This window comes from Littorina saxatilis, linkage group LG1, assembly GCF_037325665.1.
Source record: "Littorina saxatilis isolate snail1 linkage group LG1, US_GU_Lsax_2.0, whole genome shotgun sequence".
In the NCBI taxonomy this organism is placed as follows: Eukaryota; Metazoa; Mollusca; class Gastropoda; order Littorinimorpha; family Littorinidae; genus Littorina; species Littorina saxatilis.
Genome location: NC_090245.1, coordinates 14,399,545 through 14,424,093, shown reverse-complemented (window position 1 = coordinate 14,424,093; position 24,549 = coordinate 14,399,545). Strand labels below are relative to the sequence as shown.

At 41.1% G+C, this 24,549-nt stretch overlaps 1 protein-coding gene across 1 annotated transcript; it reads right to left on the bottom strand.

The window, feature by feature from the left end:
- Nucleotides 1-2,113: 2,113 nt before the first annotated feature.
- Nucleotides 2,114-23,961, bottom strand: LOC138962500 (NEDD4-binding protein 1-like). The gene is made up of 8 exons (XM_070334342.1): nucleotides 23,564-23,961; nucleotides 22,204-22,434; nucleotides 19,387-20,467; nucleotides 17,925-18,006; nucleotides 16,182-16,424; nucleotides 14,090-14,188; nucleotides 13,564-13,683; nucleotides 2,114-13,234 (listed from the first exon to the last, which is right to left on the bottom strand). The coding sequence occupies exons 1-8, from the start codon at nucleotides 23,753-23,755 to the stop codon at nucleotides 12,844-12,846; spliced, it is 2,439 nt and encodes an 812-aa protein (XP_070190443.1). The 5' UTR covers nucleotides 23,756-23,961; the 3' UTR covers nucleotides 2,114-12,843.
- Nucleotides 23,962-24,549: the final 588 nt, after the last annotated feature.

Here is a 24,549-nt window from a genome sequence, read left to right as displayed (position 1 = left end):
TGGCATTATTAGTGCTAGGACTGGTTGGTCCCGTGTCAGAATAATGTGACTGGGTGAGACATGAAGCCTGTGCTGCGACTTCTGTCTCGTGTGTGGCGCACGTTATATGTCAAAGCAGCACCGCCCTGATATGGCCCTTCGTGGTCGGCTGGGCGTTAAGCAAACAAACAAACAAAAAATAGGCAACTTGAAATCAGCTGCTACTTTGATAAGACACATAACCTCTTCTACATGTACCAAAGCTGTGCAAATTGGCCCAGAATGATTTTAACACTTTCTACCCCACATATGTTGACCAAGGTTTTTTTTAGCTGTGCTGCAGCAGGTCACTCAGAATTGTAGTAACTGTGTAGAAACTGTATCAACACGATGGAATGCAGGCATTAGATCGATGTTACAGGAAGCGACTGAAGTGACTGTGTGTGTGGATATATCCGTACCAGGTCAAATAGAGCCATATGAGTGGGTACGGATATATCCGTACCTGGGAGACAATGAGTTAAGACACTGCAGTGGAGATTTTGAAACTAAATGTCCAACATTGTTCACGTGATTCCAGAAAGGAAATTAAGGTTTGCTCATGCACTGTTGTGTATTACAGGTAGAAATTATGAGCAACAGGTTTCTCAACAGTGTACGGTTTATGTTATTTGTCAGCAAATGCAAAAAATGAATCAAAACCCTGAAGTTTCATTGTTACATTTTGCGGGTGCCTGATTGATTTCTGTGGGATTGATTTCTGTTGGTAAGTGCCTAATTTATTTCCTGTTCCAGTTATCTTAATGTGCATTATAATTGTCTGATCATGCTTTTCGCTTGCTTGATTGTTTGTTTGAAGGGTCACATGCTGGTTGTATACGTGTGCAAGAATCCAAAGGATGCATAATGTGACTGCATTGGAAATAGGTTGTATTTTGAGCTTGAAACTTCTTCTTCTTCTGCGTTCGTGGGCTGAAACTCTCATTTACACTCGTGTTTTTTGCACGAGTGGAATTTTACGTGTATGACCGTTTTTACCCCGCCATTAAGGCAGCCATACGCCGCTTTCGGAGGAAGCATGCTGGATATTTTCGTGTTTCTATAACCCACCGAACTCTGACATGGATTACAGGATCTTTTCCGTGCGCACTTGGTCTTGTGCTTGCGTGTACACACGAAGGGGGATAAGCCACTAGCAGGTCTGCACATAAGTTGACCCGGGAGATCGGAAAAATCTCCACACTTAACCCACCAGGCAGCCGCGACCGGGATTCGAACCCTCGACCTTCCGATTAAGAGGCCGACGTCTTACCACCCCGCCACAGCGCCCGTCTTGAGCTTGAAACAAAAATGAAAGAGAAAAATCAAGATGAATGTATGTATGAGTATGACGAAAGTGTGTAAGAGAGAGAGAGAGATGACGAAAGTGTGTGAGAGAGAGAGATGACGAAAGTGTGAGAGAGAGATTAAATAATAAGACATTTAAGGTAAGGTTGTATGTACCTAACATTGTGTACATGTGCATGTACATTCCAAAAGATTACAATATGTGCTCATACAGGGATCCAAAAATCATGCAATTGCCCTTTTATGTGCTTATGATACCATGACACAACCAGTGGGTATTTCATTAAATTATTTTCAGTTTTGTTGTTGTTTTAATCTTTAACAGAAAATCTCATTGTGTCATATCATGGTTATTTGTTTTTGGGGGATGTAGTTTACATTTTTTTTTCTTGATATCAGAAGCTTTGGGTAATATTTTTCTTTTTTCCCCTTTCATTTCCCTTGTTGTTGTTTTGGTTGTTTGGCAGTCTTGCGCAGCTGCAAATATATGGTAAATATTGGACAGTATAATTTTGTGATTTCAGTAATGACATAGCAGACCTGTATGTTAAAAAGAATGTCACAAGACGTGCGAGTAGGTACATGTCTTTGACCTACTCGTCAAACAAGTACAAGCTCAATAGAAATGAGGAAAGACAGAGAGAGTGTGTGTATTGTGTGTGTTAAGGTGTGAGGGAGAAAGGTTGAGCGACAAGTGATTCGCAATTTTCCGCACTTCCTGCATTCGTGCACATCTGAATACTATTACTTGAATGGTAAGAATAAAGGACTGATATAATTAGCCACGTGTGTTTGCTGTTACTTTATTAGACTTTTTCATCTGTCTATTTATACAGTGAAAATCATGGTTAATTAAACATTTCCAGTTAAATGGTCAAGCTGTAATACAGTGGAACCCCCTTTTAAGACCCCCCAATTTAAGACTTCCTCCCTTTTAAGACCCTGTTTTCTAAGACCTTCTGTTCTTTCTTTATTTGGTGTTTAACGTCGTTTTCAACCACAAAGGTTATATCGCGCGGGGAAAGGGGGGAGATGGGATAGAGCCACTTGTCAATTGTTTCTTTATTTGGTGTTTAACGTCGTTTTCAACCAAAGGTTATATCGCGCAGGGAAAGGGGGAAGATGGGATAGAGCCACTTGTCAATTGTTTCTTGTTCACAAAAGCACTAATCAAAAATTTGCTCCAGGGGCTTGCAACGTAGTACAATAAATTATTACCTTACTGGGAGAATGCAAGTTTCCAGTGCAAAGGACTTAACATTTCTTACATACTGCTTGACTAAAATCTTTACAAAAATTGACTATATTCTATACAAGAAACACTTAACAAGGGTAAAAGGAGAAACAGAATCTGTTAGTCGCCTCTAAGACCTTCTGTTCATATCCTCTGTAAATTTACCCCCATTTCAAGACTCCCTCCTTTTTAAGACCTGATTTTCTCAGATTTTTCGAGGTCTTAAAAGGGGGGTTCCACTGTATTGTGAATGTTTTCCTCATTCCCATCCATTATGAATCTTCTGAATATCCTTGTTACACAATTTATCAGACCTGCCTATTTGTACAATGATTCTGATTGTACCAGACAAGACAGTCTTACTTTATTTCCAATAATGGCCAGATGCGACAGGTGTGTCCAAAATGTTGGTTCAACAGCAAAAAATTGCCTTGCAATGCAGGGCGTGAATCCTCGGATGAACCGCAGTAAGGAAAACTACGTACTGCAGACAAATGTGACCGAGTAAAAGTGGATATTCCGCAGGCCCATATAGCTACAAAGCATATGACTATTTACCGTAGTTATTATGGAACATTTGTAGCAGTAGGCAGGTCTATGTCTGAGCATTGTACAATTAATCACTTCCTATATATCTTCAGGTATTCCATGAAAGCAAATTTCTCCAATTATAAATGTGTCTAACAGCTGCCTTCAATGGGAACATTGCCAATTTTCTTGGCATGGAAAGAACCAGAAAGCAATGAATTTAACTCACACCAAAAAGGATGTACATACATGTAGATGCAAGAAACCAAAAACAACTATTTGAAATAGCTTAGGTTTGAGAAATATCAGCCACTGACATTAATAATACAATCTGAGATACCTTCAAAAATCAGGAATGGCACAGAATCACTTCTTTGAAAGTGGAGAAAGAAAAAAAAGAAATTGCACACCACGATTTTAAAATTTGTTGAGAAAATTCAGGTAATCAACAAGTCCATGTGAAAGCAGACTCCATACACAAACTTTACATTGTTGTTACTATAAGCATGTCGCACACCAACCCCAGCCCAGCGACTCTATGCATTTTAAAGATACAATCCTTCCCGTGAAGATCATCGCATTCAGAACCATAAATCTGCCCAGGCATTTGCGTAGGACAAGAGCACAGGAGCTTGTGGACATTGCATCCTTTCACCCAAGCTTTCCCTGCAACATGGCATTTTTTCGCTGAATAAATTTTGTAACTGACCATAGACCAAATAGCCTGGACCGCCAACTAGCTCTCTCTCCGCTCTTTCTCTCTATTACGAGGTAGCGGCCACCCCCATTTAGGAACGAAGAGAGGTACAGAAAAGCGTGCTATCTTTCTCAGCGCAACTACTACCCCGCTCTTCTTGGCCTTTCAGAAATCAGGGGGATGTCATATCCGGTGTCGATTGTAAACATGGACGAAGTTGCCGAGGTAAGTTCTGAAAATGCTAAAACAAACTCAGCTAAAGTGCATATGGAACATGTTTTTCGATGAGTTTTGTAAAGTTTAGTTTGGAGTTTTGGAAAATCCAGTTCATTGTCACCTCCCATTGTCACAAATAACTGGAGCGTGCTTTCTTTTCACTGTCTTTCAAACCGGACGCTAAGCGCCCCTGTGAAAATCGAGCGTCGTAACCTCGAAGGGTCACGTGACGAGTTGACGGTCCAGGCTATTTGGTCTATGAACTGACGCAGAAGGGGTCTATGTCGACCAAAAGTGGGTGGATTCCCTGCAGGTGCATTTCCTGTAGATGTTTTCCCTGTACCGTTCCGCCGATCTGGCTGAAAGTCACGTGATGCTTAGCGACATCTGTAGAATTTGATGTGTCTATCTTTTTTGGTATTTCTTAGAAATTCGATTCCATTTTGCAATTGTTATTGGAAAAAGCACCCAGGTATATATATTATATACCCTGTATACATGAAAAACGCCTACAGGAAATCCACCTACAGGGAATCCACCCACTTTTGGTCGACGTACACCCTTTCAGCGTATCTGACAACCGTGTCAAACTGCAAAATTCAATTCAGCAAACATTTCGTGCACAGCACAAGGAGTAGGTTTGTTTGTTTGTTTGTTTGTTTGCTTAACGCCCAGCCGACCACGAAGGACCATATCAGGGCGGTGCTGCTTTGACATATAACGTGCGCCACACACAAGACAGAAGTCGCAGCACAGGCTTCATGTCTCACCCAGTCACATTATTCTGACACCGGACCAACCAGTCCTAGCACTAACCCCATAATGCCAGACGCCAGGCGGAGCAGCCACTAGATTGCCAATTTTAAAGTCTTAGGTATGACCCGGCCGGGGTTCGAACCCACGACCTCCCGATCACGGGGCGGACGCCTTACCACTAGGCCAACCATGCCGGTACAAGGAGTAGGTTGGCTGTTGAGTTTGGGTATGTGTCCAAATGCAAGGACACTCGGGTAGAACTAGAAGCCTGTACAGATCTGTGATGGTGTAGATGGTCGTTAACACAAGGAAGACTGTACAGTTTTTCACCAATATATCGGTGTCATTAGAATCAACAGTTTACAGCTCATTTACAAGATCATAATTTGGTACCATAATTACTAAGATAATATCAACTCATTCATTGATTAAAAAAGTCAGCAGTGTTTTTTTTCTGGCATTACACAAACACACACACACACACACACCATCAAACAGACATAATCATAATTATTTGGCAAGCAATTCAAAACTGAGTGAGACCTATCTGAAATTGTTTTAAGGCACAGAGGTATAAAAGTCAAAATAAGGTCGCAGTGGATGACGTTATGGATCTTTATTAAACAAGAATCCAAACAGGGAGACTGCTAACGATCCAAAATCAGGAATACAAAAACATGGGGGGTGTTCGGACACCGAAGAGAGTCTGCACACAAAGTTGACTCTGAGAAATAAATCTCTCGCCGAACGTGGGGACGAACTCACGCTGACAGCGGCCAAATACAAATCCAGCGCGCTACCGACTGAGCTACATCCCCGCCCCTTTAAAGTGATCAAACAAGATATACATACAACAGACAAAGGATAGAACTTGCTACTATAACTTGTCTCTTAACTTGTTCGTTCACTTTCAAGATGATAGGTCAAAATTCTTGTGAATGTTATGATTTTTATATATACTTCAACGTTCCAGAAACTTAACCTTTTTTGCTTTTTGATTCTTTATTAAACAGGGATGTCATTTTACGTCAGCCCCAAAAATTGCCGTCATTTTGGCAGAACTGAGAAAAAAAAATTCACCACAGGCAAAAGGTTACTCCAAGGACTGCTTTAAACTTCTAAAAACTGCCGAAGTTTGTACCGCGTTTTTCAGCAAATTTGCCAAAGAAAATAAATCCCAGCAACATCCTTGTCAGATGAGCTTGTAATTTAGGGTGATTATAATTTACCTTGACTTTGACTCCTCATGCTCTCAGAACAGTTTAAAAATATCTCCCTCCGTCTTGAATTGAACCATATTAGCACGCAACCAAAATTGAAAGACACATAAGATGCTGAAACATGATAAATGTGACCCTCCACCACGAAATAAGTCGCATGTCACTTCACGCAGTTCTGCGCTAGGCTTGATAGAAGTCCGGAGAGTGTCTGATAACAGTGTGAGGGTCACCATAGTCACAGGCTTATAACTCAAACAGTTTTCGCTCTTTTCTAAAACGGTTTTCACCACTGGATAGAGCATAAAAAATTCTTTATGAAAATGTAAAAATATGAAAATCATGCAAAGGTGACATGCGACTCAATCCGTGGTGGAGGGTCACAAATGGACTGGCAATCAACAGCACACAATCTCAATGGAGAAGGGACCTTTTACAGCAGTTGTCCAGCTCTTTATACAGACCAGCCAAAGTCAGCAAAACAAAGGTGGGGGAGGTCTACGTTCATTTCCAAAATATTTAGTCATTACTGCAATTAAAGAATCTTTCAGCCTGATTGCGTTCAACCTATTTTTAATGGCACTGTAATTCACTTGATCACGAAAACCCTATAACAGCAAAACCAGATAACTGCCACCTTTCTGCAAAACTGAAATGATATGTTTCTTGATTGTAGTACACCCAATACAGCATACCAGGTGTCATATTCTTTTAATTGTGGGTTATGCTTTTTGTTGAAAATACCTGGCTTTCAGCATGAATATATATCTACTGACTGACATCACTGCATATCTACTTGTCTCGATATATAGTTACATATTTGTTTGTAAGCATATCTGTTGGGATAAATTTAAGCTTTACGCCCTCAAGGCAAAGCCATTAGGGGCATGTGAGACGGGGAAAAAACCGGGTTTGGTCATACACGTATCTGTTTTTGATTTTCACCTTTGTTGTACTGTTCTTTGAGCTGGTCGGTGAACTGTAGGACAGTCCGCTATCAGGGTTTCCTTTTTGATGGAAATCACATGCTGTTGTAAACAACCTTAAGCTAAGAACCGCACCATTTTTATCTACAAGCAACCGGGCTCTGTCAAATTAAATGATCTCAAATATTTTTAATTTGTAGCAACAACAAAAAAGATTAAAAAAAACTTTTTATTTACATGCAACAAAACAAATAGTTCTAAGATACTGTAGTGCTAGTGACACCTTATCTCATCTCGCAACGTGTCTTCCACACCAACAACCAGCTTGGCCGACAAAGCATTCGGATACACATTGCTGAAGGTATACTGGATGGTTGTGTAGACATGTGCAGTTTACATCCCCACTAATGGCTCGTATGCACAGTATGCAATAATATAAAAGTCATCACTAGACATTCATATTCGTATGCACTGCCGGGACAGATTCCATGCCATACCAGCCATCAGCAGGGATATATAATATATATATACAGCAGTACCTGCGATGTGTGGACCCTCTCATGAGAGGACACTTCCCTTAAAAGGACACCTTCTCTTGTCCCTTTTTATATCATCTCTACCAAAGTATACCTGTCATGAAAGGCCACCTGCAATCTAGGGACACTTTTGGCTGGTCTCAAGGGTGTCCTTTCATCGCAGGTATCACTGTATAACTATTATTTCTTTCTGTATTTGGTGTTTAACGTCGTTTTCAACCGTTCAAGGTTATATCGCGACGGGGAAAGGGGGGAGATGGGATAGAGCCACTTGTTAATTGTTCACAAAAGCACTAATCAAACAAGAAGGGCAAAGCCCATACGACTCACATGCTTTACACATTTTTCCTACCAAAATACATGTGACCTTGACCCAAGGTCAAGGTCATCCAAGGTCATGCAACACAAAGCTGTTAATTCAAGACATAGGAAGTACAATGGTGCTTATTGGCTCTTTCTACCATGAGATATGGTCACTTTTAGTGGTTCACTACCTTATTTTGGTCACATTTCATAAGGGTCAAAGTGACCTTGACCTTGATCATATGTGACCAAATGTGTCTCATGATGAAAGCATAACATGTGCCCCACATAATTTTTAAGTTTGAAACAGTTATCTTCCATAGTTCAGGGTCAAGGTCACTTCAAAATATGTATACAATCCAACTTTGAAGAGCTCCTGTGACCTTGACCTTGAAGCAAGGTAAACCAAACTGGTATCAAAAGATGGGGCTTACTTTGCCCTATATATCATATATAGGTGAGGTATTGAATCTCAAAAACTTCAGAGAAAATGGGAAAAATGGGAAAAATAGCTGTTTTTTAGGCAACATTTATGGCCCCTGCGACCTTGACCTTGAAGCAAGGTCAAGATGCTATGTATGTTTTTTGGGGCCTTGTCATCATACACCATCTTGCCAAATTTGGTACTGATAGACTGAATAGTGTCCAAGAAATATCCAACGTTAAAGTTTTCCGGACGGCCGGACGGACGGACGACTCGGGTGAGTACATAGACTCACTTTTGCTTCGCATGTGAGTCAAAAATTGCTCCAGGGGCTTGCAACGCAGTACAATATATGACCTTACTGGGAGAATGCAAGTTTCCAGTACAAAGGACTTAACATTTCTTACATACTGCTTGACTAAAATCTTTACAAACATTGACTATATTCTATACAAGAAACACTTAACAAGGGTAAAAGGAGAAACAGAATCCGTTAGTTACCTCTTACGACATGCTGGGGAGCATCGGGTAAATTCTTCCCCCTAACCCGCAGGGGGAGTATAACTATTATAAGTGGAGGTGCACGATACTGGGCCAAAAAATGAGGACATGAGTCCCAAAAATTAAAAGTGCAAGTCCACACACAAAAATAATTCTAGATCACAAGACTAAAATTGAATGTTCACAACTACTGTGAAAGAAATTTTCATTATCTGACCAATATTTCAACATACATTTCAAGGTGTACAGTTTTATATTTTCTTGTCAAAAATACCCTTGAAAGAGCATTATCCCTTCAGCCGCCATGTTTGACCCAGTATCGTGTACATGTACCACCACATAAGTCTTTAGGCCCCCCCCCAAAAAAGGTCTGTTTACGGTAACCCGACCGACCCTAGTTTTTTCGCGCGACCCTAGACTTTTTTTTGGCATTTGGGGGGAAAAAAAAAAAAATCTTGTTTTTTTGGCAAAAATAACGTAAAAATATGGTTTTTTGGAAGAAAAAAAGAAAAAAAAAAAAATCCCGACCTACCGACCCTATTTTTTTGGCCTATGTTACCGTAAACAGACTTTTTTTTTTTTGGCCTTATATATCCAATGAACGAATCACTCTTGTCGAAGTGATCAAACTTTAAAAAAACAAAACAAGATAACAATGAAAATATATATACTCACCACTAACACGGGAAAAAAAAAATTCTTAATTACATTTCAGTTCACTTCATTATTTTCAAACAATATGGAGGGAATACTTCATGAGCAACTGGGTTTATAACACAGGTCTCAAGACCAGTCATGATTATGTGCGTCCCTGGTCTTCGTACAAAGAGACCACATAATCTTTACTTTAGTGTGCAGGTATTTTTCTGAGGTGCAATTTACAAGAAATATTTGTAAATTAAAATTAAAAAACTGTGACATGTATTTACAAGAAGCATTTGTACTCTAGAATTACAGCGACAAAGAAGCAACTCATTGAATACTGAACTAATCATACAGCGGAACCCCCTTTCAAGAAAAAAACATCCATCACACACACACTAATAAAAGGATGCTTTTTGATTCTATAACCACTTAAAGTTCCACTCTACTGCGGCTAGCTGCACATCGATGCTGATAATGTATAAACATTCATGATTTTTGTGAAGAAAACAACATTCTTTTCCATCTTCCTTATGCTGTGACAACCAGGAAAGGAACATGCATGTTACATTTTGCCTGAGTGAAAAGGCATAAAAAACATAATTTTGATGATAAATATTACCAACAAAAAGTCAACCATTGAGCAGCTATGACACTGCTACCAACGCCTTTGTACATCATTACATGTGTTTGAACTACAAGATACAAGAAGTTTTATTGTCATCAATACAAGGAAATTTGGCATGTGTGTGGCAAGAAATAATACTCTGATACATAGACATATACAAAAAGTCAACCATTGAGCAGCTATGACACTGCAACCAACGCCTTTGTACATCATTACATGTGTTGGAACTATGTTCCCCTTGTGACAGGAACACTGGCACTTACACTTAATTCTAATTAAGCCGGAGTTCCACATCCTTAAAACATGTGGACACAAATTAAAATATCTCCTGCCCAAAAGAGGGAGGAATGTGTTATCACTTTCTGAAAGAAAAAAACACAAGATATGTATACATGTGCTAGTTTCTGAGTGGACGTACAAATCACATGAATTTTAATTCAAGATTTGCTGAAGGAAAAAGAAAAAAATTAGGAATTGGACACACAACAGGAATTTGTGTTTTCTGATCATTTTGATGCTCTTTTTTTTTTAAACCCTCTTCAGCATCAAATGAAGACAAAGTCAGGATTCAGATGTTGTACTACAGTGGAACCCCCTTTTTAGACCCCTCAATTTAAGACTTCCTCCATTTTAAAACACTGTTTTCGTAGACTTTCTGTTCATAACCTATGTTAATTTACCCCCATTTTAAGACTCCCTCCTTTTTAAGACCCGATTTTCTCAGATTTGTGAAGGTCTTAAAGGGGGGGTTCCACTGTACATCAGAAACACAAATGGTGTGCCTGTATGCAGACATGTGTTTGCGTTTTTGAACCCCAAGACTTTCTCTGTGAACTTGGGATCTTTAACGTGCAGAAGCGTCCACACATGGGTGTTTGGACACCAACTGACCAGGGAGAGCCTGCACAAAGTTGACTCTGGGAAATAAATCTCTCGTCGAACCTGAGTTCGAACCTTATGTTGATAGCGGCCAACTGGTTTCAAAACCACCACCCTACCAACTGAGCTAGCTATGATTGCCCTGCCCTACTTTACGCCGCTTTACTTTATTATTTCCATGTCTTCTCTGGTTTCAGGTGGTACCACATCACTAATTTGTACATGACAATTGTGAAACACTGTGACATGTACTACACAGTCACATAGTACATACAACATACGCTTGATGATTTGTGGGTCACCGGTTGAGAATACTGACGAGCTGTCACAAGAAAAAACACCAACAAACCAAGCACCAATACTCTCTGTACTGCAAAAAAGATTGACCTATATATATATATATAGTAAAGAAAATAGCAGCCGAACGCAAAACGCAAACCCTCCTTTTGGTATTACCGGAACACCACACTTATTTATCTGTACATCTCACAGGAACACCACACTTATTTATCTGTACATCTCACAGGAACACCACACTTATTTATCTGTACATCTCACAGGAACACCACACTTATTTATCTGTACATTTATCGAAAACATGAAAAAAACGTCCGGGGATATCATACCCAGGAACTCTCATGTAAAATTTCATAAAGATCGGTCCAGTAGTTTACTCTGAATCGCTCTACACACACACACGCACAGACAGACACACACACTAAATGTAAAAAAAAGGCTTACTACTGGCTTGACTCATGTGAGTACACCTCTGTCAGCAGAGTAGCTAATACCACCCTTCTCAAATGGCGTACGTTGGCTTAATTTTTATTCATCCTGTGGCCTCGATTCACAGATGTAGCACACCCCAAAAATCTTAACTGGCTGATAGTGATAGCACTTTAGTTCTGTGACTACGTGAACAGAGCACTGATGCAGTAGTCTGAGTAGATGGTTGAGGTCAGCTAACACTTCTTTAGTTCAGTGTCTATGTTGGTTGAGGTCAGCTAACACTTTAGTTCAGAGTCTACACGAACAGAGCACTGATGCAGTAGTCTGAGTAGATGGTTGAGGTCAGCTAACACTTTAGTTCAGAGTCTACACGAACAGAGCACTGATGTAGTGGATGGTTGAAGTCGGCTAACACTTCTTTAGTTCAGTGTCTATGTTGGTTGAGGTCAGCTAACACTTTAGTTCAGAGTCTACACGAACAGAGCATTGATGCAGTAGTCTGAGTAGATGGTTGAGGTCAGCTAACACTTTAGTTCAGAGTCTACGTGAACAGAGCACTGATACAGTAGTCTGAGTAGTTGGTTGAGGTCAGCTAACACTTTAGTTCAGAGTCTACATGAACAGAGCACTGATACAGTAGTTTGAGTAGTTGGTTGAGGTCAGCTAACACTGTAGTTCAGAGTCTACATGAACAGAGCACTAATACAGTAGTCTGAGTAGTTGGTTGAGGTCAGCTAACACTTTAGTTCAGAGTCTACATGAACAGAGCACTGATGCAGTAGTCTGAGTAGATGGTTGAGGTCAGCTAACACTTTAGTTCAGAGTCTACGTGAACAGAGCACTGATACAGTAGTCTGAGTAGTTGGTTGAGGTCAGCTAACACTTTAGTTCAGAGTCTACACGAACAGAGCACTGATACAGTAGTCTGAGTAGATGGTTGAGGTCAGCTAACACTTTAGTTCAGAGTCTACATGAACAGAGCACTGATGCAGTAGTCTGAGTAGATGGTTGAGGTCAGCTAACACTTTAGTTCAGAGTCAACACGAACAGAGCACTGATACAGTAGTCTGAGTAGATGAGATGGTTGAGGTCAGCTAACACTTTAGTTCAGAGTCTACATGAACAGAGCACTGATGTAGTGGATGGTTGAGGTCACCTAACACTTTAGTCTTTAGTTCAGTCTACGTGAACAGAGCACTGATGCAGTAGTTGGTTGAGGTCAGTTAACACTTTAGTTCAGTCAACGTGAACAGAGCACTGATGCAGTAGTTGGTTGATGTCAGCTAACACTATCTCAGTGTCTACATGAACAGAGCACTGATGCAGTAGTTGGTCAGTCTGTTGAGGTTGGTCTCCTCCTGATGGTTGTCCAGCACCTCCTGTATCTTCAGCTCCTGATCCTTCTCAGGGAAGACGGCCTTTAAGGCCACCATCAGGTCGCGGGTCACGTCCGGGTGCCGAGGGTTCACCTCTTTCTCCTTGCGCAACGTTGGGCGAACTGCGGCAGAAATGCGAGGGTTGGCTTGTCCCGGTCCTCTGCCCACCAGCATGGACTGGGGGCCTCTTGGCACTGGACCATTCAGACCTGGAGCTGCTGAGTATGGTAACATGCTGCTACCTCCCCCGGGGTATCTTGGACGAAAGCCAGGGTTGTTCTGACCAAAAGTGTTGAAGTTCGGTTGAACCGCTTCCCTGAAAATATTTTTTTGAAAGAGGAAAACCAAAGTTAAGATAAAAAAAATTGACATTTAAAAAAAAAAAGATAAAATAAATTTACATTTTTGTTTGTTCGCTTTTTGTTGTTTCTTATTGTCTGTCACTCAAACTCTTTTTTGTTTCAAGCAGAATACTTATTACATTATTCTCAGGGGGGGAAATAAATCCAAAATTGGTTTCTGGTCACAAACACTGGGCCCTATTTTATAGTAATTGTTGTGAGGTCTATTGGCTGAAAGATGTATGTGGACAAGAAACAGAGAAAGTGAAAAGAGAGAGAGATGAAGAACGTTTCCTGCACACACCCTTGCCCTGCAGGCTGAATGGGTCTTTTGCTGAGAAACTGCTCCAGAGTTGGCCCGTTACGTCCCAATGGGTCCCTCGGCAGCATGAAATGGTCATCGGCAAACACGTAAGACAGCACTCTGTACAAAGATAAATAATATATATATATAGCAAAGATGGACTTGGTAATAATGGTTATTTCGTATTTGGGGGACACTGGTACATTTTTGTCCGAGGGAAGGGAGTGTGTGAGAGAGCGTGTGAGTGTGTGTGTGTGTGTGTGTGTGTGTGTGTGCGTGTGCGTGCGTGCGTGCGTGTTTCCTGACTGCTATCTTTGATGAGGGTGGTGGGGAAACGGCATATCAATACCCTTTTTTCCTGCAGGCTTGTTTCCCGCTTGAAAAGCTCAAGACTTTTGCATACAGCCTATTACCATTTCAAGGCATTATTCTCAATATATAACGTACACTTGCCATTATAACATGATAAAACCATACTAAAACAAAAAGAGTGAAAAAAATGATAAGCAGAACAGCCATCACTTACCTGTTGGTAATGATTTCACGGTATTCGTCAAGAAACTCACGGAAGTTGTCCTTGGAAACTATGACTGCATCCTCCAGCTTTGCCAAATCAAGGATAAAACTGTTCAGAAAAACAAATGAAGCCTTTGAAATAGGAGAAGTAATGAAACTGTTACGTCAATGACTGTGAAGGCTGTGAAGCACCTGTGAAGGCTAACTTCGGTCATGCAGAACTAAATCAAAAACCAAGAAAGGTATGTTGTTGGAACGTTTAATCATTGACAAAACAAAACGTTACGTTCACAAATTATACCCAGCGGTCTTTTAAGTGCACAGACAAACACTAATAACACAAAACTTATCTTGAATTTTTTTTTAGCCGCTTGCAGGGAAAACACAAGCTAATGAGGCAATCATAATATATGCAGAACTAAGCTCTGTCCCTGACAAAAGTGGAACAGCCCTTTTAAGACTTCCAAAATCAAAAAGATTAGCTCTTACAAGGGAGAGAGTCTTCCAATAGAAGTAAACAGATAGCTATTATTAACAGAAAATCTGGAAAACCAGGTCTTAAAAGTAATGGAGGGGGTCTCATTACAGGGGTTCCACTGTGCACTCGTCTGTAAGATTTCCCGTGCTTTCAAATTTCTAGAAAATTTTATTTTTCAGGAATCTGATATATATGTTTGTTTGTTCATGGGCTGAAACTCCCACGGCTTTTACGTGTATGACCGTTTTTACCCCGCCATTTAGGCAGCCATACGCCTCTTTCGGAGGAAGCATGCTGGGTATTTTCGTGTTTCTATAACCCACCGAACTCTGACATGGATTACAGGATCTTTTTCGTGCGCACTTGGTCTTGTGCTTGCGTGTACACACGGGGGTGTTCGGACACCGAGGAGAGTCTGCACACAAAGTTGACTCTGAGAAATAAATCTCTCGCCGAACGCGGGGACGAACTCACGCTGACAGCGGCCAACTGGATACAAATCCAGCGCGCTACCGACTGAGCTACATCCCCGCCCTGACTGAGCTACATCCCCGCCCTGACTGAGCTACATCCCCGCCCTGACTGAGCTACATCCCCACCCTGACTGAGCTACATCCCCGCCCTGACTGAGCTACATCCCCGCCCTGACTGAGCTACATCCCCGCCCTGACTGAGCTACATCCCCGCCCTGACTGAGCTACATCCCCGCCCATCTGATTTGTGTGCATCATTTGTATAGATCTCTCCAAGCATGCATGCAAATGTTCCACAAACATACAAGCACCCACACACAAAGAATGACAAAACGTTACTCACTAGTCGTCATGATTAACGATGTGCTTGTTGCCAAGCATGCATGCAAATGTTCCACAAACATACAAGCACCCACACACAAAGAACGACAAAACGTTACTCACTAGTCATCATGATTAACAATGTGCTTGTTGCCAAGCATGCATGCAAATGTTCCACAAACATACAAGCACCCACACACAAAGAACGACAAAACGTTACTCACTAGTCATCATGATTAACGATGTGCTTGTTGCCAAGCATGCATGCAAATGTTCCACAAACATACAAGCACCCACACACAAAGAACGACAAAACGTTACTCACTAGTCATCATGATTAACAATGTGCTTGTTGCCAAGCATGCATGCAAATGTTCCACAAACATACAAGCACCCACACACAAAGAACGACAAAACGTTACTCACTAGTCATCATGATTAACGATGTGCTTGTTGCCAAGCATGCATGCAAATGTTCCACAAACATACAAGCACCCACACACAAAGAACGACAAAACGTTACTCACTAGTCATCATGATTAACGATGTGCTTGTTGCCAAGCATGCATGCAAATGTTCCAAAAACATACAAGCACCCACACACAAAGAACGACAAAACGTTACTCACTAGTCATCATGATTAACGATGTGCTTGTTGCCAAGCATGCATGCAAATGTTCCACAAACATACAAGCACCCACACACAAAGAATGACAAAACGTTACTCACTAGTCGTCATGATTAACGATGTGCTTGTTGCCTAGCATGCATGCAAATGTTCCACAAACATACAAGCACCCACACACAAAGAACGACAAAACGTTACTCACTAGTCATCATGATTAACGATGTGCTTGTTGCCTAGCGTGCGTGCAGGGGTGAAGCCAAGGTAGCCCTCATCTTTGAGCTCCTCCAGGATATGCTGGTCGTAGATGGCGGGATGCCGCCCAGTTTGGTTCCTGTAGGACTTGGTCAGTGGCACCCAGGCTTTGACCTTCTGATGACCTCGTTTTACAAAGTAGTCCACACACAGCTTGATCCCCTTGCAGGAGAACACCTTGTCATTTCCATGACTGTCAAGAAAACAGACAAAGAAAAGTGAACCAGTGATTAAGCTATTGGAGGTCTATTAGCATTAGCTCTCTGTATTCAATTTTATGGAAATCAATATGAAGCTTATATAGCGCAAAATGCACTAGGCTGACCAGAAATTTCCAGTATTTTACCACAAAATATAATAATAATAATAATAATAATGCAAACTTTTATAGCGCTATTCTAGAAAAATGTCTACTCTTAGCGCTTTACAATACATACATCGACCAAGCATACTATACACGCACAGGCAAAGAAACCGACCAAACATAACCAACAAACTATACATGCACAGGCAAAGAAAACGACCAAACATACAATACACGCACAGGCAAAGATAACGACCAAACATAAACAAACATACTATGACCAATCATAACCAACATACTATACGCGCGCAGGCAAAGAGAACAATCAGCACATGTAATAATTACTGACAACTAATGATGCAGGCATACAATGACAATCCAATACACAGCCTAGGCACAAGAACCACATAAGGCTACTGTATAAAAACGTGTCAACAATACTATTTACACACACACAAACAGTGCTGACACAAAGCGCAGAAAATATATATACACGTTATTTTAGGCACTAGGTAGGGGGTGAGGTGGGGCGGGATGGGGTGGGTGGGGAGATGCTGGAGGGAAAATCACTTGCGCTGAAAGAGGTGTGTTTTGAGATTTGTTTTGAATGTAGTGAGAGAATCTGTGTGTCTGAGAGGCAGAGGTAATCTATTCCAGGTCACAGGGGCTTGATAGGCGAAGGACCTCTCGCCACATGTCTTTGTTTGCACTGTGGGGAGTCGGAAGAGTCGAGTGTCGGCGGCGGAGCGAAGCTGACGAGAGGGGGTGTAGAGATTAAGGAGTTCTGAGAAGTATTCTGGGGCAGAACCAGAAACGACGGCAAAAGAAAGAGAGGAGAGTTTGTATTCGATCCTTTTAGTGATAGGCAGCCAGTGTAGAGAGTGAAGAAGGGGTGTGGCGTGTTCATACTTGGAAGATTTGAAGACCAGGCGGGCAGCGTTATTTTGGATCCTTTGAAGTCTATCTAAAAGGTACTTAGGGAGACCGGCCAGAAGAGAATTGCAATAATCTATCTTTGAGAGGACTAGAGAACACACTAACGTTTTGGTTGCATCTGAAAATACTGGCAATGAAATGGCTAACCCCAATACATAGCAGTTGATATTTGTGGATTAGACCTGGCCTGACCGGTTGGCATGACAGAGTGACCGGTTTTTCTGAGATGCAGGTTTCTTACTTATGAAGAAATACACATCTTGTACATGTATGCATGGCTAGCCAGACCACTGCTTCATAAAACTATTCAAAGCTTAGATGTGTCTATAATAAGCCTGATAATTGAAATCTTAATTCAAGGTCTTTTAAACAAACAGCAGATCTTGTATTTAAATTTATCTTCTTTTAGATTTGTTTAGATCCAGATCATTTTCAGATTGAACAGAAGCTTACCTCATTGCAACATTGGACCCGTCTATGACAACATAACGCAGGCCGTTGTCCGTTTCTTTTGCAGTTGTAGACGTAGATGGTTCTGTTATAGATAAACGAAAATATCAATCCAATACACTACTTATTTACCCTTTTTACTATTCTAGTCCGAATATTCCGCCATCATCCCTCTTCAAACACAAAATGAAACTTGTACTGTTGAAAAACATCAAACCTGAGCCACATATATCCATTTCAAATATTTTACAAGGTCATGTTCATAAACATATCATTTTCTCAATGTGTGTGGTGCCCTCTGGCTTTACTAATGACTACAGCAAACCAAAAACAAGTCGCGTAAGGCAAAAATACAACATGTAGTGAAGCTGTCGAACTCACAGAATGAAACTGAACGCAATGCAATTTTTCAGCAAGACCGTATACTCGTAGCATCGTCAGTCCACCGCTCGTGGCAAAGGCAGTGAAATTGACAAGAAGAGCGGGGTAGTAGTTGCGCTGAGAAGGATAGCACGCTTTTCTGTACCAGCTCTCTTCGTTTAAACTTTCTGAGCGTGTTTTTAATCCAAACATATCATATCTATATGTTTTTGGAATCAGGAACCGACAAGGAATAAGATGAAAGTGTTTTTAAATTGATTTCGAAAATTTAATTTTGATCATAATTTTTATATTTTTAGTTTTCAGAGCTTGTTTTTAATCCAAGTATAACATATTTATATATTTTTGGAATCAGAAAATGATGAAGAATAAGATGAACGTAAATTTGGATCGTTTTAGAAAAAAAATTTTTTTTTTACAATTTTCAGATTTTTAATGACCAAAGTCATTAATTAATTTTTAAGCCACCAAGCTGAAATGCAATACCGAAGTCCGGGCTTCGTCGAAGATTGCTTGGCCAAAATTTCAACCCATTTGGTTGAAAAATGAGAGTGTGACAGTGCCGCCTCAACTTTCACAAAAAGCCAAATATGACTTCATCAAAGGTATTTATCGAAAAAAAGAAAAAAACCGTCCGGGGATATCATTCCCAGGAACTCTCATGTCAAATTTCATAAAGATCGGTCCAGTAGTTTGGTCTGAATCGCTCTACACACACACACGCACAGACACACACACACACACACACCACGACCCTCGTCTCGATTCCCCCTCTATCTCTATGTTAAAACATTTAGTCAAAATTTGACTAAATGTAATTAGGGAGAAGAAGCAGTCAATAAATGCAAAAAAGAAGAGGAAATAAAAAGAAGACAAAAATGATGATGAATAATGCTGACCAGTCATCACCCCTTTCCCCCCTCTTCCCCCTTTTCCTTCCCCCTCCCCTCCCCCCCCCCCCCCTTTTCCTTCCCCCTACCCTCCCCTTCCCCCCCCCCCCCCCCCTAGAGATTTTTTTTCAGGCCTGATGGTGAACCGAAAAAAAAAAGAAATGGATAAGAAAGACGTTCTGCTTCCTAATTACCAGCAACAACAGCTCGGGCACGTCCTGCAATTTCCATTTGCTGCTGTGGTTGAAGATTATAATTTGGCGGTAAATGAGCGGGAATGCTTTGTGGTATGTGAGCTGGAGTGCTGGGTGGCACATGGTGCTGAATGTTGGTGGAGAAAGGTTTGAGCACAGAAGTCTGTTCTTCATCATCTGCAAAACCCTTTCTCTTACACCCACTGTTTGTGGGTAAAGCACGGCCTGTGTCTCTCCACCCTGAAGCAACCGCAGCAGGGGAGAAAGCGTCCACAATACACACGCTCTCGTCAAAACTATCATCAACCAATATCACACTGTCATCTTGGCTCCTGCTTTTGCCTCTGCTTTTGTTGCTGCCGTCAAGATTTTCACTCATAAGAATCACACTGTCATCAGCGTTGAAGTCTCTGCGGTCCCTCTTGGCCACTGGAGAACTAACACTCCCTGCACGTGTGCTCATAGTATGGGCTGACTGAGTTTTTTTTTGTGGTGAAGCTGCCTTAGATTTTTTTGGTGGTAAAGCTGCCTTAGATTTCACGGGGCTCGCACTCATAGACTGCTTCACAAGCTGTCCTGGTTGCTTTTCCCTGCCTATCTTTCCACCTTTCTTGGCTGGGCCAGGATTTTTGTCCGTCTGTTTGCTACTCCGAACCTCGTCCAACGCGCAAAGAAACTCGCTCATCTGAACAGGATGCTCAGGGTCAGAGAAATCAAAGAATGGAAGGGTTCCTTTAATTTCCTGCTCCGAATATCCCATCCCCTGGCCAATGTTTAAAAAGTCTGCCTTCTGCTTTTGGGCATCTGATGCAGGCTCCCCTGAACCTCCCACTGTCTGTGCTTTCTGTTTTGCTTTTCCTCTGGGTTCAGCACTGAATCCGGCCCTTTTCACCGGTGACAATGTGATGGGATATTCTCCGCTCTCTCCCGAATTCTGCCCTGATGCAAACAGGTGGTGGTCCTCAATGCTGTCTGGACTGTTGGGCTCAGCACAGTCCACGTTCAAGGCCTCCACTTGATGTGATATGCCTGTTGGGGAAGGGTTGAGTGCTGATCGTGTTTGATCCATCTTGGGCTGCTCCTGCAAAAGATAACAGTGGCCACTTCAATTCCCTGTGAAAGTGTAACTGAAGTGCTGTAGAAATTGGGCTGGACACTGATGCCTGTTCATAAGTGTTGATGAACTAGGGCTGTGAGTATGACTCACTATGTTACAATTAGGTTTACTGAGTGTTTTCTAATCTTGAGTCAAACTACAATGCATGATTTTGGTGAGTAATGCTCACTCTGAAGCCCACCTCATTTTCTATCTCTGACTTAAACCCCAAATTCAGACAAAACCCAAACTCAAACCAAAAATCCACCTCAATCCCTTAGCCTCACACCCCAACAACAACAACTGAATTCAACAACAACAATTGAATTCAACAACTGAATTCAACAACAACAACAACTGAATTCAACAACAACAACAACCAGGCATGGGAATGGCTGAATAAAAAGTCAGCTAAAAACAGGAGAGGGACCGAAAAACAGGGGGGTCCGGGGGTCCTCCCCCGGAAAACAAAATTTTAAAGATCAAAATCTACGCAATCTGAGGGGTATTTGGGACAAAGTTTAGCATTTAATTTCACATGAATATGCAGGTGTTTTAGCTGCAACTTAGTTTTAAAAATTCTGAACAAAGGATTGTGCATACTTTAGGCCCCCCCCAAAAAATTAGTCTGTTTACGGTAACCCGACCGACCCTATTTTTTTCGTGCGACCCTAGACTTTTTTTTATGGCATTTGGGAGAAAAAAAATAAATAAATAACGTAAAAATATGTTTTTTTGGGAAAAAAAAAAAAAATTAAAAAAAATCCCGACCTACCAACCCTATTTTTTTGGCCTATGTTACCGTAAACAGACCTATTTTTTTTTTGGCCTTATGACTTTCTTGCAAACATTCACTGACTGCTCTCACTCTCAATCCTTGTTTTAGCTGCAACTTAGTTTTAAAAATTCTGAACAAAGGATTGTGCATACTTTATGACTTTCTTGCAAACATTCACTGACTGCTCTCACTCTCAATCCTTGTTTTAGCTGCAACTTTAAGTTTTAAAAATTCTGAACAAAGGATTGTGCATACTTTATGACTTTCTTGCAAACATTCACTGACTGCTCTCACTCTCTTATCCTTGTGTCTTTTTGTATGTAGATGCTCGCTGAGGGCAATGAAACCACGATTGCTGTACACAGTTTCTCTGTCACAAAGGGTGCATCTTGCTTGACCGGGCGTGTCGACTTTTCGTATGTGTTCACCGATCCGCTCTTGCTTGTCACCAACTTTAACCTCTTTGGAAACCCAATCCCATTTCCACTGGTTAACCACACCTTTTTCGTCATAATCCTGGCCGCGTCGAACAATATTCGATACCGAAGACATGAAGTTTTCTTTCAAATCGAACACAAGAGACGCGTCTTTGTCTCGGACAAGTAAACCACATGCAGCGGATGTTGCGCGAACGTCTGTTTCATATCACGTGGGACAGCCAAGACTACAAAAGCTGAAGTCAACCGTCAGTTCCGGATAGTGGCTTGTGCCATTTGAAGACACCCAACCGTTTGAGAATAAAAACCTCATTTACAATTTTTGAGGGATTTTTTTTTCCCACTGAATTTTTTTTTCCCCGCTGAAACTCCTCACGAAAACCGCTGAAATTAGCGGATCCGCAGACGATTCCCATGCCTGAACAACAACAACAACAACAACAACAACTACTACTGAATTCAGTCCTATGCTGTATCTTATCAACTTTAGCCACAAAAAAACATACCACTCCATCTTCATCAACAATTTTCACAGGGTAGGTATGCTCCAACTGCGATATGGCTAGCGTGCAGGAGAGTTCCGAACCCAAGACCTCCAGGGAGTAGGACCCAGTACGCCGGAGAAAAGCGCTCGTTCTTTCCTCCACCTCCTCCAGCACCATATCATCCACCGGTCGCCGGCTGTTACAGACCAGCTGTCTGGTCTCCTCTGGATGGCACATGGCTACGATGTAGCTCTGTCCAACAAACCAACCACACAAAATTAATTCAATCTGAACTGTGTTGTATAGTGAAAGACAAGCAAAATAGTGATTAATGCAATTTTGCAACAATTAATCTCTGACATTCCTATTATCCCTAGGACAAGTGATTAACTAATAACTGTGTTTTAAATGGAGAAGACTTTTACAATGATCATATGGAATGACCACTTTATAGAATTTACAAATTAAGTAACAATCCTGTCAAACGTAAATGAACCCCAAATATTCACACACACACACACACACACACACACACACACACACACACACACACACACACACACACACACACACACACACACACTATTGTAAAATGTCCATCAAGCAGTGGTTTTTTTTCCTGGAGTAGATGTGATCAGCTCAATTAGTTCACAGCTAGTATCTCATAAATTTCAGTCTTGATGTTTGCGCAGTTATTGAGTTAACCAACTTGAGAAGCTCATAATTAAATGAAATCCCTGGCTGCATATGATGTAAACACAATTTATAACATAAAGCAGCTTTGAGTAATTTGAGCTCAGATAAAATGATCCAAGATTAAAATTATCATGCTTTCGTCATAATTTACTAAGGCCAAAAAAAATAATAGGTGTGGTTACGGTAACATAGCCAACAAAAATAGGATAGGAAGGTAGGCAATCACTTTTTTTTTTTTTTACTTTTTTTTCTAATGTGTACAAATTAAACCTACTTGACAGGGAAATAAGTGTGCGACTCGGGCGCTTTCGCTTTCATTGCGTTTTCTGCACTCGTTTTCTTGGTTTTTGTGGTGTTTTTTTTTTACAAATGTAATAAAAAGTTATAGGGTCGGCCCCTAAAAATAGGGTAGGTCGGGTTACCGTAACCACACCTATTTTTTTTTTAGGCCTAATACAATAAACCAATCAAAAGAAACGGACGTGTATGGAGAAACCGACCATACATCTCTCAAATAGGCACGCGGAAATGTTATTTTCAAGAGCATGAAATGTTCCACTGAATACGTGCTTTAAACAACTCTGTACCTTTCTACTTTCGGTTCTGGGTAACCCGCACCTCATACTCATAGTGCGGAAGTCAACCAGTAATTTAGTAAAGGGGGCTAAAAAACAAGTCATCTCACCTTCGCGTTCTCCCTGTTGTCCTTGCTTCCAGACACTCCAAGCCACTGCTTTCTTACTCCGCCTTCTTTTGAGACAACATCAAAAAAGGTTGTAACCTTGAAGAGCCTGTCAATTTTACTCTTATGTTTCTCCACCATCTGCTTATTTCTGGCGTCTATAATGAATTCCTCTGTTCCAAATGTGGTCGCCATGTTGATTGTTTGGCTTGAACTTCCTTCTTGTTTTTAGAAGTAAAACTACATGATGTACACTGTGATCATGCTCTATTTTCCGTACAGGAGATGAATATTAATGACACTGCTCCCACAGTCTGGTGTTTTTTTGTTTTGTTTTTAACTTTGAGGCACAATTAAGACATCCTGAACAAATCTCACGCAATTTTCGTTCTCAGAAGCAGGGTACATCACTCTGTGCGACTGACTCTACTCAACATCGAATTCCCTTTTCTTTCTTGTTCACAGGCACTTGCAAAAAAGTACACTTTATGGAATAAATCAAAGTTGAAAATAAAAAATCTCTTTTCACCACGATTTTAACACACTGCAACGTTTGGTACCTTGGAGCAGGCTGAACCACAATTTCAAGATGTTGTTTATTCTGTCTGTAATTGTTCTGTGCTAGCTGATCCTCTTTTTCTGAGAACCGCTTCTGATTCCTGAGAAAATTCCTGTTTCCGCGTATTCAGTCTGAGTTGCGGAGTAGTGGCACTAGGTAAGACCACCATCCCCAACGCCTTCCAGTAATTTGACCTGTGTGGTCAATAGCAGGATGTGTCCTATCCTGTTTCACTCAGTTATCTGTTTACATTTAGTCAAGTTTTGATTATTACATTTAGTCAAGTTTTGACTAAATGTTTTAACATAGAGGGGGAATCGAGACGAGGGTCGTGGTGTATGTGTGTGTGTGTGCGTGTGTGTGTGTAGAGCGATTCAGAGTAAACTACTGGACCGATCTTTATGAAATTTGACATGAGAGTTCCTGGGTA

Bases quoted from the DNA above. Each gene is read 5' to 3' on its own strand.
- LOC138962500 (XM_070334342.1), bottom strand. From the start codon at position 23,755: ATGGCGACCACATTTGGAACAGAGGAATTCATTATAGACGCCAGAAAT. The intron at 16,425-17,924 runs GTAAGCTTCTGT...TTTTCTTGACAG, and splicing joins GGGTCCAATGTTGCAATGAG to TCATGGAAATGACAAGGTGT. The intron at 13,684-14,089 runs GTAAGTGATGGC...ATCTTTGTACAG, and splicing joins CGTGAAATCATTACCAACAG to AGTGCTGTCTTACGTGTTTG.